We start from the raw sequence: 18,324 nt of genomic DNA, 5'->3' as shown, positions 1-18,324 counted from the left end.
CATGATTTGCAAATATTTTCTTCCATTCTGTGGGTTGTCTTTTCACTTTCTAGATAGTGTCTTTTGAAACATGAAAAATTTTAACTTTGATGAAACCCAATTTATCTATTTTTTCTTGGGTTGCTTGTGCTGAGTCTCTATATTTAACAAGCAAACCAGATGTTAGGCACATTAACGATTGAGAGCAATGCAGAAACCAAAGGGAATGCAAAATAGTAAGCCAGTTTTATATCTCAAAAATCATTTAGTGAAATTATATTGGGTTGTCTAGTTCGGTAAAAGTGTGTGGAGAGGAAACAGTCACCTAAAGTAGCGAAATCTTTTTGAGTAAACAGAAATGAAGCGCAAGTTAAGAGTGTTAAGCTCAATCACTTTATATTTTTGGAGATGGTGAGAACAATGTGCCTAGCACCGTGCTCAGCACTGTGGACAAATCAGTGAGGGGAAAAAATCCTCTGCCCTCAGGAGCTGGCATGCCACCTGCGGGAGGTGGACCACAAACATAACAAATGGACTGTACAGCATGTTAGAAGGTGATACATGCTATGCGACTGCTACGGAAAGAAGAAGAATAGAGCAAGTCAAGCAAGGCTGGAACTGCTAGTGGGATGTCAGGCTGCAGCACTAATTAGGGTGGTCGTTGTGCCTCACAGAGAAGGAGAGATTTGATCAAAGGCAGTAGGGAGACAGCCCAGAGGGTCAACAACTGGGGGGAGAGCAGAAAAAAGCCAGAAGGCCTGTGTTGTGGGTGAACGAAGGTGAGAGCAGGAGGTAACCTGAAAAACCTGGGGAAAGCTACACATACAAGGTCTTATGGACTGCTGGACTTTTATTCCAAATTCCTCCCCACGAAGTCAGGTGCCATTTCAAGGTTTTGAGCCAAGGACTTAAACTCATGACACTATATGAATATGAAGTAGTCATTAAAAATGAAGAGTTATTATATTATGAACCTTATTAAATGCCCATAGAGCTCAACAGCCATTGTCAAAACTCAGTAATCTGACATCTGAGGCAGGACAGGATCTGAAAAAGGCTAAAAAGTTTAACTGTACATACCACAAATATACAACAGCAAGTAGGAACTGCTCTCATGATTGGAAGAAAGCAAAGCATTATAATCCCACGTGACAAAGCATGTTATGGATAGTAAGATGCCTTCTTTCTTCCCTTTATGCACTCATTTGAAAATATTTCTTGAGTGCTTGTCATGTATCAGGCATTGCGGAAAGCAGTGAATAAATAAAGCTGCTGCTCTCATAAAGCTTCTATTCTAGTAGAGACCGTAAGTAAGCAAAAATACAGACGGGGTCAAGTGACACTCAGTGTTATGAAGAATAAAGCGAGACAAAGGATAAAGAGCTATAGCACGTAGAGATGGTCTAAGACGAGCCTCTATGGTAAGGTTATATTTGAGCTGAGATCTTAAGGAGGTAAGCGGGCAAGCCGTGTGGATAATGGGAGGAGTGTCCTAGATAGAAGGAATATCAAGGGCAAAGTTCCTGAGGTGGAGGATGCGAGATGCTTCCTAGAGGAAGATTTGGCCTGTGACCAAATGCTGTCTTAGGTAATGTGCTCCTTCAGTGAAGTCAATGACATCCTCCCCTCTCGCCACTCTCCCTCTATACCTTTCAGCACATTTCTGTCACTCACATGGGCTACCAGGCTGACAGCCTGTGTTCATGTCCCAGAATATGGATCCCACTCAGGCAATTAAGTGACCTACAGTGGAATCTGCAGATCATACTTTTCCAAAGAGTCACTTTTAGGGACCTTGCTGTGGCCAAAATTTCTGAGCGGACTGGACCTTCACTTGGGCATATATTTGAATGTGTGAGGATATAGAAATTCAAACTGTAGATCTAAAAAGCCTACAAAGATTGAATTTTGTAAAGCCTTTTTGAAATTTATGTCTCTGTAACACATGGTTTTAACATAGCAGTACATTTCCATTTTCTAGATTTCCTAACTACATGAATTAAAATTAAAATAACCATGTTAGTTATATATTAAAAAGAGAAAATTTTCCTCCTACTTTCCCATACTCTTTGCCTATTTTAAAACTATTAAACTTCTTTTTTTTTTTTTTTTTGGCTGCGTTGGGTCTTCGTTGCTATGCACGGGCTTTCTCTAGTTGGGGCGAGCGGGGGCTACTCTTGGTTGCAGTGCGTGGTCTTCTCATTGCGGTGTTTTCTCTTGTTGCAGAGCACAGGCTCTAGGCGTGCAGGCTTCAGTAGCTGCAGCACGCGGGCTCAGCAGTTGTGGCTCGCAGGCTCTAGAGCGCAGGCTCAGTAGTTGTGGCGCACGGGCTTAGTTGCTCCGCGGCATGTGGGATCTTCCCGGACCAGGGCTCGAACCCATGTCCCCTGAATTGGCAGGCGGATTCTTAACCACTGTGCCACCAGGGAAGTCCCTGAACTATTCTTTTTGATGCAATATTTTTTATATTCTTTTTTCTCTCTCTCCTGCCCTTCCTCTACAAGTTTTTACAAGAAAATGTTCACCCATCTATCTCTTCCCAAAGAGAAATATATTTTTATATAGTTTCTATGCTCTCAAATCTAGTTTACTTTGTAGTTCTTTTGGCATCTAATATCACTACAGGTAAGTAATGAACATAAATACATTCACTTCTAATGAAAACGAAAGTGTTCCATCTCATAATTATTTGAAGTCAAACTAACAAAGATTAAGTCACTTAAAGGAGACCAAGAATGATACTTACTTTGAAATAGCCTATAAATCAACAGAAATTCCTGAAAATGAGAGATAAGGCATCTTAAATGTCATAAAACATATTAGCGTAAAGTATTTTTAGAAATTATCTTGACCATTGGCCTTCAGAATGCCAAATAGTGGAATCCATTTATTTAAATTGCTGAATACTTCTTTTTACGCAGTTGTTGGCGTGGTAAAATCTTTGTTTCCTGCATCATCATATATCAGTAACATGGAGATTTACCTCATGAACCCAAAGACGTTTAATCACTTCTTTGGTTTCTGCTGTTTCCGGTCTTGACAAACACACACCCTGAATGACACGGGAGAAATCTCGGAGGTTGAACAGGTAGTGAGATTTGGCTGGAGTAGGCAAGAGATTCTTCATTGCTTCTTTATACAGAGTCATCGTACCATTTACAATTTGTGTGGTCAAATCTAGAAAATTGTCTGGAAATTTATAACTTAAAAAAAATTTTTTAAGTAAAAAGAAAGAAAAATGTTAGCAAATACAGAATTATGATACATAAATGATATTTAGTATGACTAGCATGAATTTTTTCTTACGATTAAATCAATTGATTTTGTTTACAAAATTACCATTTCTTGTTATAATAATAGAATTTTAACTTCTTTTAAAGCTACTTTCCATTCATTATTTTATTTTATGTTCAAAGGAACTCCATGAGTAAGCAGGACGAATTTAATGAACTTAAGACTACTGACAGAAAAGCCAGCCGAGGAACCCATATTATGTAACTTAAACCCAGCATCCACTAAACGATGCTTCCTAACCTCTTTCACTCCTTGGCATTCTTAATTGCATAGAGATAGAATCCCTGAAGAACACTGGTGAAATGGGTATTTTCAGAGAAAGGGAAGGGAGAAAATAAAAACACAGAAAGAAATAAGGAAAGGGGAACAAGAAAAAGGAGAGTAAAAAGAAAGTAAAATGAACAGTGAGCCAGGATTTTTTTTTTTTAAGGGCAAAAGGAATGATTAGGGTAGAAAGAACATGGGGAAAGAATATCCATTTGAGAAAATTGGCTCTATTTCACTTCTGGCTTGACAAGGAGTCCTCCATCATCACTGGATAGGGCAAGGAATGACAATTTCCTGAGAACGATGTCCACATCAGGGAGCCAAGATTTGCACTGCTCAGGTCCACTTGGCTCCCCGACCTCCAAGTATCTTGTGGAGACGTGCTGAGTGTCCAGAGGTAGGGAGCAACACTTCCCCAGGGTACAGGCTCCAAGGTTATACTCAAACCTGGACATGGACACCCCTGGGAAACTCAAGAGTTTTACTACTGGGTGTCAAAGTCACAGGATAAACCTGGCAATCTTTCCAGCATTAATTGAACTATGTGGCAAAAATTCAAAATATTGATCGTTCCAACATGGACATATTATACTGCGGGAGGCAAAATGTGTATGGATTTTTAGGTTAAAATCCAAGACTTCAGAAAAATAAAGGAAAAAGAGAAAGATACTGCAGCCCCTTTGTGTTATGTTCCCATACCTGCAGATGGGAGCAAAGGAGGGAAGCAATGTTACCTGTTATCTTCTTCCTTGTCTAAAGGTGCTTTCGTGGAAAAGTTTGAGAAGCACTACTTGTACTGACATGTTCCCCAAAGATTTTACACCCCCCCCAATGAAAAAACAAACACACCTTCAATTACCTACCAGGTTTTTAAATGCCAGGTTAAGATTCTAGAGAAGATTGTAAACATGGATTTATCACTAAACTCATTGATTGTTATAATATTGAAATGTCGCATGTATCGAGGAGTTACTGGATTTCGACCACCACCTAAATATTAAAAAGGATAACCCTTAACAATGTTACTCGTATATACCAGAGTATTTTCTCTACACTTTACAGCATAAAACAACACGCAAGATGGACAAATTGACAGCACACAGAGAACAGTAATCGATTATTTGGATAACCTTGACCTCAGAACAGTTTTCTCCTCAACCCCAAGGTGCTGTTTCCTAGTTCAATGATCTGAATAAGTTCAACTAATTAGATATAATCTTGGTCAGGTCTATTTACCAAAGGAAATTCAACCAGACAGAAAGAACCAATGGCCACCTTCTCCATGACTCATACATAGCCCAAAGCAGTAAACCGTCAAACATTCTCATTGCAATACAATATTACGATACAATATTATACAATGTTAATATAATATTGTATGCAGTATTAACATAACCCTGGTGATTCTCACTGACCATACTTTAGGGTCCTTCCCACATGGCTGAAATTCAGCATGACCTTGGCATACAGCCTCATTCTTCCCCCACATCTTGAAATAAATTTCCCTAGGACTAATCTATGTGGTTCACATGGCCACTTTACTGGCTGCCTGTAATTTTAAAAACTGGGGGATTATCTCATTTTCACAAAATACTGATTACATTTTCAAATGTGAAGTTTTAGTAACAGACTTAGAATGTAACATCATTTTACAAAATTGATTGATATTATCATCTTTACATGTATAAACAAAATGCATTTTCTCTTTAAAGGGATTCTATCATGAAATCTTTGGTAAAGAAGTGGTGTTAAATGTGCATGATACCTTTATATTGCTTAAAAATATGTAAGTTCATGTTTTATGTTTGTTTCAAACCAGGTAAATCTGTATTTTGCTTCTGCCACTATTCTACTGTGCTGATTCTGAAAACATGAATGTGTGAAAGCATATAACTAGTTGCCTATAGATCAAAACAGTTATGTATCTCTATGTATTTAGAAGCTTATAATAAACACTGATTTACCTGGGCAAGTTTAAGGAGGTGGTAAAAGGGCTGCAGAAGGAAAGGTAAGAGATCATATACCCAGCTCTATCTTCAACCCTTCCTCCCAGAGAACTCTCAGAAATGGTGGTCTTTTTAGAAAATGGGGTCCAAGAGGAAAAGACACCTCATGGATTTAGCCTGCTCCTCTGTCTAGTCCTTGAAGAGGCCAGGAAAGTGGACACTTAGTACAAATGACTGCTGGGTATTGGGGGAGAGGCAAAGCGGAGCTAAAGTCTGGGACCCAGGAGCAATAGAATTAAAAAAAAAAAAAAGAGGGGAGGAAAAAAAGCATTCAAAGTGGCACAGGGAGTGTACTGAGAGCAATTACTGACTCAGAGCAAACTGTCTGCATTATAGGTCAGATAAAGGTCAGGTGGTTCAGAGGCAAATACCGGAGAGATTCCCTGAAGACATGGTACATCAAGAAGGGGAATTTTTAAAAATATAGGATACCAGCTTGAGTTCAGGAAAAGAACAGTTAAAAATGTCCAGTTAGTTGAATCAAGCTGTTTCAGATATTCTAGAATAAAAAATTTCCCTTATATAGAGATCTCCTTGAGTTCACAAATTTCCCCTGAAAAGTGTAAAGAATCTCTAAGAGTTAATTCTTTTGGCCATTTCCTACTCAAATTCCCCCTCAACAGTCTGTCTAAATCCAGAGACTCACTAAAATGGGAATTGATTGGGGTAGAGGAAAGGTGACTTCTGAAGCAGGGATGTTGAAACTCTAAGGAATGAAACAGGGGAAAATGAGCTTCCCCAGGGGGATCTGGGTTCTCAGGGGATCTGGGACCTCAGAATGCAGGAACAGGAAATGGAAAGCAAAGTCCCAAAAGGTGGAAGAAAAAGGATTTGGAAGAGCTGTTTGGTTTGGGGAGAATGACACCAAGCAAGGCAACCCACTCTGCAGTGTTGATCATTGTGGTCACTCTGTTAGGTCACAACAGACAGACATAGAAAATATATACACAAAACACTGTAACTCAAGTTGTCCGATTTCTCTTTCTTTTTCCTGCCCTTTATATATAGCCAGAGTGATTTTCAATCTTAATCACAAACTCAGAAAACGTACCTGGAGGTCCCATAGCACACATGATTTGAATGTCCACTAGTTTAATCACAGAACAATCTTTTAGGTCATACCAATTCCAGTGATCTAACCATTGTCTAAGTAACTCGATAGGAGGTTGAGCCCCATACACCTCCCGAGCAGGCATATTGACATCATCTACAAAGACAACCTGACAATGAAAGGAGAAGAGGGATTAGAAAATATTAACATCTTAATATAGTGTCCTATGGTGCAAACAATGTTCAGGCAAAGAATCAGATTATCTTCTTGTGGGGTACATATGTGAGAAGTGATGGTTTCTTTTCACATCAGGAATATCCCTTAGCATCCATGTTACCAAGGAACAGGGAGACAGTCTTATTACTAACCTTTATAGTTAAGAGTTTAGAACCTATTAATCCTCTCATGCAACTTGTTTCTCAGTATTCCTTCTCTTTTTTCCTTGTACAACTTCAGTACATTAAAATAAATGAGGAAGGTGTGATTTTAAAATGATTATCACCTCTGAGTGATGACAGTAAGGTTGGGAAGGGTATTCTTGGTAGAGGAAAAGTCAATTGATAGCTTGGTTGTTTAAAGGCCGAGAGAGCAAGCAGCAAAGACTCTGCTGAGTAAAAATGTTAATGAGAGAATTAGGAAGGTAGGTAATTTCCCAGATGTATATTCTACTTGGAATTCAAAGGGCAAATGCTTGTTTTTAATGTCAAGTTGCCTGATGCACATACAAATCTGAACACACTTTTAAGAAAACTTAACCAAAATCTGTGATAAAAAAACTGTACAAAAAGACATCCAGTACCAGTATATCTGGCTTCCTCGTTCTGAATGTAACAATGCCCATGAATAGGACCATTGTTGTACTATACGTATAGAAACAGAGAGTAATTACCATTTTCTTGCCCAAAGGAGGACCAAAAACTCCCTTTCTTCTTTTGTCCAGTTTTGACATGATAATATTCTGAGCTTGAGCTGCTGTAGTTTGTGCTGAGAAGTTAATCAGCAGAGGCTTGTATATATCTTTATTGAGTTGATTTAAAAGAAAATTCTGTATAACAGGAAATAACGAGCCATAGTTGCAATTACGTTTTGACATTTCAAAATAACCACTAAGCATCATTGTTGACACACTCGAATTTAACCTTAGAGTGTCATAATGTAAAAAGAGATGGAATCAACAGAAATAACAGTTACCAAGTCAATGGAGTGTGTCTATTTGTCCAGGCCTTCTGGACACGTGGCTTCTCTGATTTCTAAAACCACCATGCAGAGTACACATTCCTGCTTAACATGAAGTCATACGGACTTAGGGGTTAAGAAACGTGCTTAAGGTCTCAGAGATGACACAAGAATTTAGACTGCCATTTGTCTCTCTCCAGATCAATGTTCTCTGTAATGTAGCTTATTAGCTTTCCACTTTTATCAGGTTATCTGACTGTAAGTTAGGAAGCTTACATAATATAATTTGTACTTTCAAAATGGAATTCACTGGAAAGCAGGTAAAATTACAATGATTCTTAACCAAGATGTTGTTTTCTACAAATCATCTTGTAGAATAATAATGGAATAGGAAAATATTTACAATAACTTAAGTAGAAAAAAGCAGATTATAAAATAAGATGCAAAGTATGTTCCCAATTTTGTGAAAAGTAATTTTTTTTTGGCCTGGGCAATTTATTACCTGGGCTGAATTTAATGGGGGTACAAATGACAAAGGCTTTATTTTTCTCCACCCACTGCCTTGAACCATGTCAAGTCTCCATTCCCTAACTCTTGATAATATCTTAGATAAATCCTTTAGCTTTCTGTACACTTTGTTATTTTTTTTAAAAAATCCAGTCCAACTCAACACCTTGATTTAAAATCTCAGTCTAAACATCTTCCCTCCCCACTCTTGGATATTTATTGATACATACAGCATTTAGTATGATAAAGGTGACATTTCAATCTGTTGGGAAAGAGATTATTCAATAAATAATACCAGGACAATTATTCCACTATATAACCAAATATATTCCGAAGGATTAAAGGATTGGATTAAAATATAAAATCAATAAAGAACTAGAAACAGGTACTGTCACAACTGGGAGAATGTGAATTGACTGGGGAACTGCAATGGGGGAGGGGCCACCGATAGCTCCCCCTCTCTCCTCCACCTGCCTTCCCTACCTTCTTCCTGCCCACGGTTGGGTAGCGGGCAGAGCTGGAGGAAGAGAGGCAAAATTCCCACTTCACTGGGTGTCACTGTGGTTCTCTCTTGGCTAATGCTATCTTGCCTGCTGTCATGGCAAGCTTCCAAATGTTTGCTCTCTGAGAAAACCAGATGTGCAGGTTCCTTACTTACTCCCAAGGGACATTCACATTGCACAGTTCCCTGACCTAAGGGGACTAATGGAGTTCCCTCACTGCTGTGGGCAGTCATATGGAATGGAGTCCCAGGAAAGCTCAAGTCCAGTTACCTTCCACACTGTCCAACTGACCCGGGGGAAACTTGCACTTACTTGCCATGCCAAAGGCTGGAGGTGCTACTCATTAATAGTTCCAGCCAGTTTTCTCCTTTCAGGAATCTGAAACTAGAGGCAAGAACTGGTCTTTGATCAGTATGACCCCCTAAACACAAGGGAACAAGGATTTATAACACTACTGAGATTTGGGGCATACCTGTTACAGCAGCTAGCATTTTCTTAACTAACATACAATAGGTGTGATTCCAGAAATCATTAAAGAAAATCAGTCTTATTACCATGTAGTAATTGTTTACATATTTGATAATTTAGAAAATTAAATATCAACCAAAACACCGTTTTTAAGGGAGATAAAATTCTTCATCCTGTGTAAGCTATTTTCACTAAAATACCTTTAAAATGGACAATAATCTAGTGATATAAAGTAGCATAATATCTTTAATCAACTTTCAGAAATAAATAGGCAATTACTCAAAGATTCTCTGTGGCTCCAACACTGAAATACGTAAGTATTTAAAAAACATTGCCTACCAGTTCAGGTAGTTTAAAAAATAATTTTCTTAGGACTATCATGCACATTTTATCATGTAGACTTCTACAATACTTACAATAATGTAAACACTCTTTCCAGTTCCTGTTGGTCCTACAAATATTGAAGGCTTTTGATGGGTGGTCAACAATTCCATTAGTGCAGAGTATCGAACTGTGTCCAGAGTTGGTACAATGATTTCATTAAACATCACATCCTTAGGAATTGGAGGAGCTTCTGCCAACTTCTTTACCCATGGTTCCCATTTTCCTATTCCCTGTTTACAATAAATATCCAAATAGTGAATGTCATGTTGTAAAATACTTTTAGATGGCACTCCTGTGCCATTGCAGAAAAGATGAACGATCAAGACAACAATCCTTGATATTTATGCATTTGTTTTTATCCTTTAAAACTCTCCACTCTAATTTTTTTAAGTTACATTTTGTGTTAAATTAAGGAGAAATTGGGCTTTTATATGAATAAAAATGAAATGGCAATGTTGTGATACTTTTGATGTCCTGAAACCACTGATTATATCAACCCAAAGATCAGTTATTTTGGCCAATTGTTAGATTCTTTAATGGCATTGAGAAAACTGGTCTAATCAATGTGTTAAAGAATTTTATTCAATACCTGTTCACACAGAAACTGTTCATATAGAAAAATTTTCTACATAGAACATCAGCTGCATATTGTTTGACTTTTATAATGGTACTTACAACATCAGCTTATTATTTCAAGCAAGATTTCTCTTTCTTTTTTAAAAACATTTTTATTGGGGTAGAGTTGATTTTGACTGTTGTGTTGGTTTCTGCTGTACAGTAAAGTGAATCAGTTATATATATACATATATCCACTCTTTCTTAGATTTTTTTCCCCCATATAGGTCATTACAGAGTATTGAGTAGAGTTTCCTGTGCTATACAGTAGGTCCTTATCAGTTATCTATTTTATTTATAGTAGTGTCTCTTTTTAATTGTAGTAAAAAACACCTGAAATTTACCTTCAACCATTTTTAAGTGTATAGCTCAGTAGTGTTAACTATATTCATGTTGGTGTTCAACAGATATCCAGAACAGACAAGATTTCTTAATATGAGATTATTACTATGAATTAACATTACACTGTATCTTTTCATCCAATTAGCTTATGAACTAAAAGTTTAATTTGCTAAGGCAGTGTCTATAACAAAAATTTTCAAAAATATCACGTTAACTCTCTCTCCTTAGAAAAACACCACTGCCCTCTTCATTCTTGCAAAATCCAATTTTAGCTCCTGGCCTTTCGAAGCGTATTAGCATTTAGACCCATTCTTCCTTCACACCTTCTTCATGTTCCCTAAAACCCAGCCTCACTGATGGGCCTACCGGTTACAAAAATGCCCTGTGTCCCTGGACCTTGACATATAAGACTCTTCTGTCCTAGAGTACACATGACACTCTTCTGAAGAGGTTAGGAACTCACAGAGGGCAGCACTGTGCTTTATTCATTTTTGTATCTTCTGGCAGTGTAGAGAATTTGAGGAGGCTGAATTTACATCAGTCTAAAAATAGTATTGCAAAGAAATTCCTAGAACTTTCTAAAACTGATGAAGAAATAATGCTCTTTCGATACTCTTGATAATCTTTTCTAACATGGATATTTTGCCACCTGTGGGGAAGGAAAAATTAAGAATCAGAAAACCTGGAACAGATAGTCATTTAGAGATTGTGTGATCCTGGGAAAAATCACAAAATGTCTCTGAGCCTCAATTCCCTCAATGGTAAAATTTGAAAAAGAATCCTACCTTTCCCATTTCACTGAGATGCTGGGAAACAAAACAGAAGTGATTGTGGAAAAGCTTAATAAACTGCAAAGTGCTCTGAAAATGTAGGGTATTGTTAGTCATTTGAAGTAAAATTAGCAAAGATATAAAGGTATCTTGTGGCTGGCAGCGTGAAGAGTCTCTTCTGAGGTGAGGTTGGCAATACGTTGTCAAGAGCCATAAAAATTTAAAAAATGATACAGTAATTCCTTTTCAAGGAACCTATCTTAAAGAAATAATCAGATATGTACGCAATGACTTGTGCACAAGAATATTCACAAAAGCATTAAAACTAAAACAACAGAAACACTTCAATGTCCAAGACTACGAAACGCAATGGATCATGGTCCATCCAAATGGTAGATTATAGGGAGGTTTTAGAAAAATAAGTTTATTAAAGAACTATCAGTGAGACAGAGAGTTGTTTTCTTTATTAAGGGAGGAAGGAGGATATACAACTACCCAGTGAGGATATGGTGTGATCCCAATCTCACTTAAATCTGCATATATTTAAATAATATGTATACCAAAACTTTGTCCTCATTTACAGTACTTACGGGAGCTGTTACACAAAAACAAACAAGGGAACAAACACCACCCAGGTTGCATTGTCCAATCTGTTCAGGAAGGGCTGAATTCCTAACCACCCAGCGGCAGTCCTGCAGGACCTCTTAGCCTGTGATGTGCTAACATGCACCATGAACCTCCCAGAGGTGTGTCCTTGAGCAGTACTCGCCTGCTGCTGGACTGGATGTCCTAATGTGTGATTTTTTTGCAATGAGTACAACTGGCCCAACAAGTATTATTATTTATCTCATTTTATCAATGAGAAAAACAAGGTTCAGGGAGATTAAAGAACTAGTCCAAGGCTATATGGCAGACCCAGGTGTGCCTGACTTCACAATCAGCGTGCCTTCCTCTACTCCATGCTGTCTCCTAAGGTAAACAGTGGTGACAAGGTGGCCACAGAGCCTTTATGTGCTGTGTGTCTCCAAGGAGACTCTGCCTGGTTGGCAGGTACAACTCTTGCTTCAGAACTCTTACCTCAGTGACAAACTGATAATCATAAATTGTTCCTTTTTCAGGAAATGGAACAGTTAGTGTTTTTGAAGACGTTTGCTCAGTACCACTCAGTAATTTAAACCTATTTCGAGTTATTTCTGAAATCGGGCCTTCCATTAGTTCTCGAAGAATCTTATTAAATTTCAACCGATCATCATCTTTACAAGAAGCACCAACGGACCAGATCAATGAAAACAGAAAAATGCCCTGAATTGGAGAGATGAGAAGATAAGAGTGCATTAAAGAATAACTTTAATCTATTCTTGAAGCTTAAATCATATCAGCCAGATTAATATCTTTGAAAGGAAATGAATAAACTGATATATGGTAGTAGGTTATCTCAGGATTTTGTAATAATTAGTTTTTTTCTATCAAATTACATGTCTTATAAAATCTTACTATCAGAGAAGATAATACAATGCAAAGTATAAATTCTAGGCATAGTAAAACCTTAGAATGATTAGTCTGGTAAATCAGGTGATAATTTAAGTATATGGCTGAACTTTGATATTAAAAAGAACACTGAGATAACTTTTTATTAAAGTACAAAAGCATATTTTAATAAAGAATAATCAACCCACTATATATATTTATTAAATTTAAATTTTGATGCAGTGTTTCTTAAAAAGTAGAACAAATTCATATACTTTTATTTACCTGTTGTAATAATTACCTGAGCATTGATTGTATAATTAGAACTGCTAACCTGCAAGCTTTCTTACCAGACTCAGGCAGAGGGAACAGGGGAGACAAGAAGACACAGCACTCAAATGAGAAAGCCTGTTTGATAGTTTTAAAATCAAATCTCCTTTTTAATGCCAGAGCTAAAACAGTCTTGACTATGCTCATAAAAGTTGTGAACTCTGGCTTCACACTATTCACCTACTCACAGATTACTCACAGACTGTCTCTCTCTGGAAACCATTTGAAATGAAACTAAAAATTTATTTCATAAAATACATGCAAAAAAGTAACTGATTACATTAGAAGTGCTACCATTAGCCAATACATAATTTTTTTATTAAAGAAGATTCAAGGTCTGTTGATAATTTATAGTTAAAACGTTTATAGATTATATATTTTCTTGCTTTCCTCATTTCAAATATATACTTATACTCAATACACATACATATTTTAAATATTTATATCTCATGAAAAAGGGGGAAAATTAAAGAGAAAAAGCAATTAATTATAATTTGGAGGTTGAAGGGGAGGTGAATCCTGTTGTCAATGGTCATTGACATTTTGAGGATTGATCATCTTTGAGACTGGCCAAATGACCCAAGGTAATCAGTAGCAGATCTGTGGGAATCATCGGGCTCCACCCAAACTTCATGATCCAACAGAACTGCCAGTCAAGGAGCTTTCCTACCAGCACCTGGCATTTGGGACCTGACTTTTTCCTCACTGTTCAGCTACCACCTATTGTCCAGACTCCAGTTCCAGGAAAAATGAGGTTAATTAATTAGGAAGCGTTGGGGAAAGCAGTGGATGTCTTTCTATTGCAAGACTCAAAGAGAAATGGACCTACCTCAAGTAAAGAGTAAGTTTCTCGATCATTTCTCTCTCTTACTTTGACTTCATCAGCAAAGTCATTCATAAAACAGTCTATCAGATTCATTAGGGATCGGACTAAGTTTGTATCTGAAGTAGGAGATAATTCCTGAAAAATCAGAGAAAAAAAAGTCCATGAAACAATTTAAATGAGGCACTAATTGAAATAGTATCAACTAATTTTTATTGAACTCATTTAGTTCTAACAGCCATAGTATCTATGAAAAGGTACTATTATTATAATTCTAGTTTTATAGGAGGGGAAACTGAGGTACATGTTAGTTCCCTAGAGTGAGGCAGCAATGGATGTCCCATCCAGGTGGCGTGTGCCCTTTAATCACTCTTACACTGATTCTCAAATTTAAAAAACTCACAGTTACAAGTTTAGTTAATTTAATCACAAACATAGATTCTATGTTATACCAATTTCATAAACCAAAACACTAAAAAAAAAGAAAATCTTTCAGAGCAGGAAATGAATTTGCTTATCTAACATGTTCAATAAATAAAGCCCATTTTAGAAAATCTTTATAAGCTACAGCAGTACTCAGAGTAAACTCATTCTTATGAAATATATTTTTAAGTCTTGAAGAGCATAAAATGTTTCTGGAGTGCTGTAGATACTGTGCACTTTATTTCTCTGGGTCTCACCATGAGAATTTATAAAATAGATAATGTTACAGTTCCTATAACCATGCAGCATACAGCAAGTTCTCAATAAACATTTGTCTTCTTCCCTCCAAGCTCTCTTCCAGCCTTTAGAGTTGTATTGCTTCATGGTTAACATGTAAGAATTAACTCTGAAATGGACTCTCTGAAGATTAGAAGCAGCTGACTTGATATTTGGCCACTGTCCCAGTAGAAGCAGGCAGAAGTGACAACTGAGTGTCTGATTAAGACAGGAACTAAGTGTTACTGCTGCAACCCTAAAATGCAAACAGTTGACTACTACAAATAAGACAGACGCATATTACTACTTAGTAAATAACAGGCATTCATAATTTTTTTAAAAATTTATTTTATTGAAGTATAATTGATTCACAATGTTGTGTTAGTTTCTGGTGTACAGCAAAGTGATTTAGTTATACATATATATGACAGTTTGCAACTGCTAATCCCAAATTCCCAATCTATCCCTCTCCTACCCGCCTCAGCATACACAGATCTGTTCTCTACAGGCATTCATAATTTCTTCAAGAAAGGACAAAAGTGCATAAGTACATTTCAGGAAGTTTATATTAAAAGTGATTTTTTAAAATTTTCATTACAAGAACAAAATTCTACGTATGACAGATATTAACTAGACTTTCTGTGGTGATCATTTCACAAAATATACAAATCATTATATTGTACACCTGAAACTAATATACTGTATGTCAATTATACCTCAATTAAAAAAAATTATTTTCCCCTATTTGCTATTGAAAAGATCAGTTCCAGTTATATGGAAAATCCATTTATTTGTAATACCTACCTTCTGTGACAATGCCAGGAGAGAAAAAACCCTATAGCTTATTTTATCTCAATTGATGCATATTTAATTGACTTTGAAACATGATTACTTCATATGTACAACATCCTCCGTTACAGCCAAGTTTCCTGAAAGAGCAGCCTACACTCACCATCAAGTCAGTACCACCCACATTCCTAACCAACCGCCCTGAAGTACTCTTGCCTCTTCCCTCGAAGTGCTGGGGCCAGGGCTCCCTCATGATCTCTACTGCCAGATCCAAGGGACACATGCCAACCCTTTCCTTCCTTCACCTGACTCTCAGTAATTTCTGGTAACACTGGCTACTTGCTACTCAAAACCTTCTCCCCGTTCCCTCTCTCTAAATTGCTGGTATACCCAGGATTCCAGCCTTTGCTCTTTTTTCTCTGGATTTGCCTTTAAGTAATCTTCATTACCGTGGTTTTAAATTCCACTTTCCAAATCTGAACACTGAGACAAATACCTGCCTCAAGCTTTTCTATTATATTTCCAACAGCAGGAGAAATCCCAACCCTGTTTCCCTATATTTGATCCAGAGCAAAGTCATCCTAAAGGACCTTTGCTCCACATCTCCCAAAGCAGAAATTAAGCATCTTTCCCTACAGTTCCCAGCTGGAGGGTGTTTAAGAGCCTCCCTGGAATTCCATCAACTCTCAGAGGCAGGAGACATCCATGCTTCCAGAAATTCACGCTGTCATTTCTCTCCCTTCTACCTTTCCCCCATCTCATCCCCAGGGTGTACTAAAAGAAAGAAAAATGGATTTGTTTGCTTTAGGACCTCTTTCCATTCTTCTACCACAGGCTGGCTTCCCTTTCCGAATCCCAGTTTTATTAGCTATCCATAGTAATCCTTAAACAATTAGATGCACTCATGCTAAATATGGCAGATTTCTCATTTAGTACGTCTAAAAAGCAGTAATATGTGTTTCTCCATGTGACCCACTGTCCAGTTCTTTGGAAGTCATAAACGAGATTACTTTTTTCAATTGTCCTTTTTCTAATTATAAAATAATATATATTTATTCTAAAAGCTTTGGAAAATAAAGAAAAAATTCAAAATGAAAACTATTTTAAAAAACAACAGTCCATCAGAAATGAGAGAGAACTATTTAGAATATTTTCACCCAGGTGTGATTAGGTGGGACTTTGAGTTTGTTTTTTCAGAGAGAAAAGATCCACACATTTTCTCAAACCACAAGATGCTTCATTTAAAATATTTTTTGGAGAATTATGTTAATTAAAAATTTTAAACTTTAATAAGAAAAGAGTTTTTAGTCAAACTAGTTAAGAAGTTATTTTAATATCTGGTAGTTGGCAATAAAAGTAGACATTAAAATGTATATATATGGCTAATTTGGATTTTCCATTTATTTTTTAAATATTAAAATTTTCATCCCTCTTACCTTTGTATGCTTTCTAATAAATTCGACAGAAACAGGAACCATTCTGTCAAATAAGCCTATTATAAATTCCTTCTGAGTAATACTGATCACAGGAGGTAAAAGATTTATCCAAGACAACATCAGCGGTCTCCAGCCCAGCATATGAGGCTCCATGTAAATCATCCCACATCTGGAAACCTGGAAAAACAATCATTGTTTACCTCCAAGGAACTGCTTACAAAAGAAATATGACTTGATACATCTATTTCTTACAACCTTCAGAAAACTCTTGGGGAAAAAAATAGCATACCTTTAGATAATTTCCTGATCTAAATTTTTGTGTACGACTTTACCAAATGGTCCTAGGCAAAGAGGAAAATATGCCTGACACTTATATTTGTCAAGGTATGTCGACAGACACGGCTGCTCTCGGAGAATCACAGATGGCTGTTAAAATGAATTCTATAAACACTTTTCATCTAGAGTCAAAGCTACTAAGCAATAAACGCATTTATAACATTTCAAATTTACAAGCAGATGTGAAAACTGAGAACTTACAGTGGCAGGAGAAGCAACTTCTAAATCCATTGGTTCAAAAATAAGGTTCATTTGTGGTGACATTTGGATAATCTCCCCACTCATCAGACATAGCTTTCTGTTGTCATCCAGCACAGTGTTCATATTCTCAATCCATACTGCGTCTACTGGCCCATCAAAAACTAACCATTTCCTATCTGGCGTCTGGTTCATGCGTACGGTGAATGAAGGACAAAAATGGTCATGGAAGGGGAAAAGTTCAATAACATTATTTTACAACTTTAAAATGTAACCCCTAAAACTAATTTCACCATCAAAATGTAAAGGCATCTTTGGAATAAAGTGTGCATACGTGTGTGAATATATATATATTCACTAAAGAAGCCAATATGCGCCATGGATGAGACAAATATATATAACATCTTAAGATTCCATCTTTTCCAATGTTTCTAAACTCATATATAACATGTTTTAGAGAGTATCATAAGTAAAACAAACATGTAATTGCCAGGGAAAACAATTTTCATTCAGACTGACTCTATAGAGATTCTATTTAGTGTTCATACAGATTAATTGCTCTTGTGTGTTAAGTCAAATTTTTTGTTCCCTCCACTGAATGAATTAACACACATATCCTTCTTGGGCTGAACTGCCTCATGGTGCTAGAGGGTATTAATAGCAATATAACCTTCACAGTCCCGCAATGAGAAACATGAAAATATTTACATATTGTCCAGAATATAGTAAATGTTCAACAAATATTAAAAAGTGGCGAGGTATTAGCCAGAGGGAGCAAAAACTGATTCTCTTTTCCAGATCCTTATGAAGCAGCCCTTCTGAGGACACAGATGATGCTTTGGTTCCCCTTCAGCAAATGTGAATTTGAGTTGAAGTAGTGAAGG

At 36.9% G+C, this 18,324-nt stretch overlaps 1 protein-coding gene across 1 annotated transcript in view; it reads right to left on the bottom strand.

Moving 5' to 3' along the window:
* Positions 1 to 18,324, bottom strand: part of DNAH7 (dynein axonemal heavy chain 7) — a 246,606-nt gene that overhangs the window by 101,086 nt on the left and 127,196 nt on the right. The window contains exons 32-40 of the mRNA XM_082397280.1: positions 17,444 to 17,626; positions 16,907 to 17,083; positions 13,989 to 14,120; positions 12,440 to 12,664; positions 9,668 to 9,865; positions 7,487 to 7,642; positions 6,598 to 6,766; positions 4,404 to 4,530; positions 2,963 to 3,182 (exon numbers count right to left, since the gene is read on the bottom strand). Coding sequence (XP_082253406.1) covers positions 2,963 to 3,182; positions 4,404 to 4,530; positions 6,598 to 6,766; positions 7,487 to 7,642; positions 9,668 to 9,865; positions 12,440 to 12,664; positions 13,989 to 14,120; positions 16,907 to 17,083; positions 17,444 to 17,626 — 1,587 coding nt within the window. The remainder of the gene's footprint in view (positions 1 to 2,962; positions 3,183 to 4,403; positions 4,531 to 6,597; positions 6,767 to 7,486; positions 7,643 to 9,667; positions 9,866 to 12,439; positions 12,665 to 13,988; positions 14,121 to 16,906; positions 17,084 to 17,443; positions 17,627 to 18,324) is intronic.

This window comes from Balaenoptera borealis (genome assembly GCF_965194805.1).
Source record: "Balaenoptera borealis genome assembly, chromosome: 6".
Taxonomy (NCBI): domain Eukaryota; kingdom Metazoa; phylum Chordata; class Mammalia; order Artiodactyla; family Balaenopteridae; genus Balaenoptera; species Balaenoptera borealis.
The sequence above is the reverse complement of the archived record's forward strand: the minus strand, read 5'-3'. Positions and strand labels throughout refer to the sequence as shown.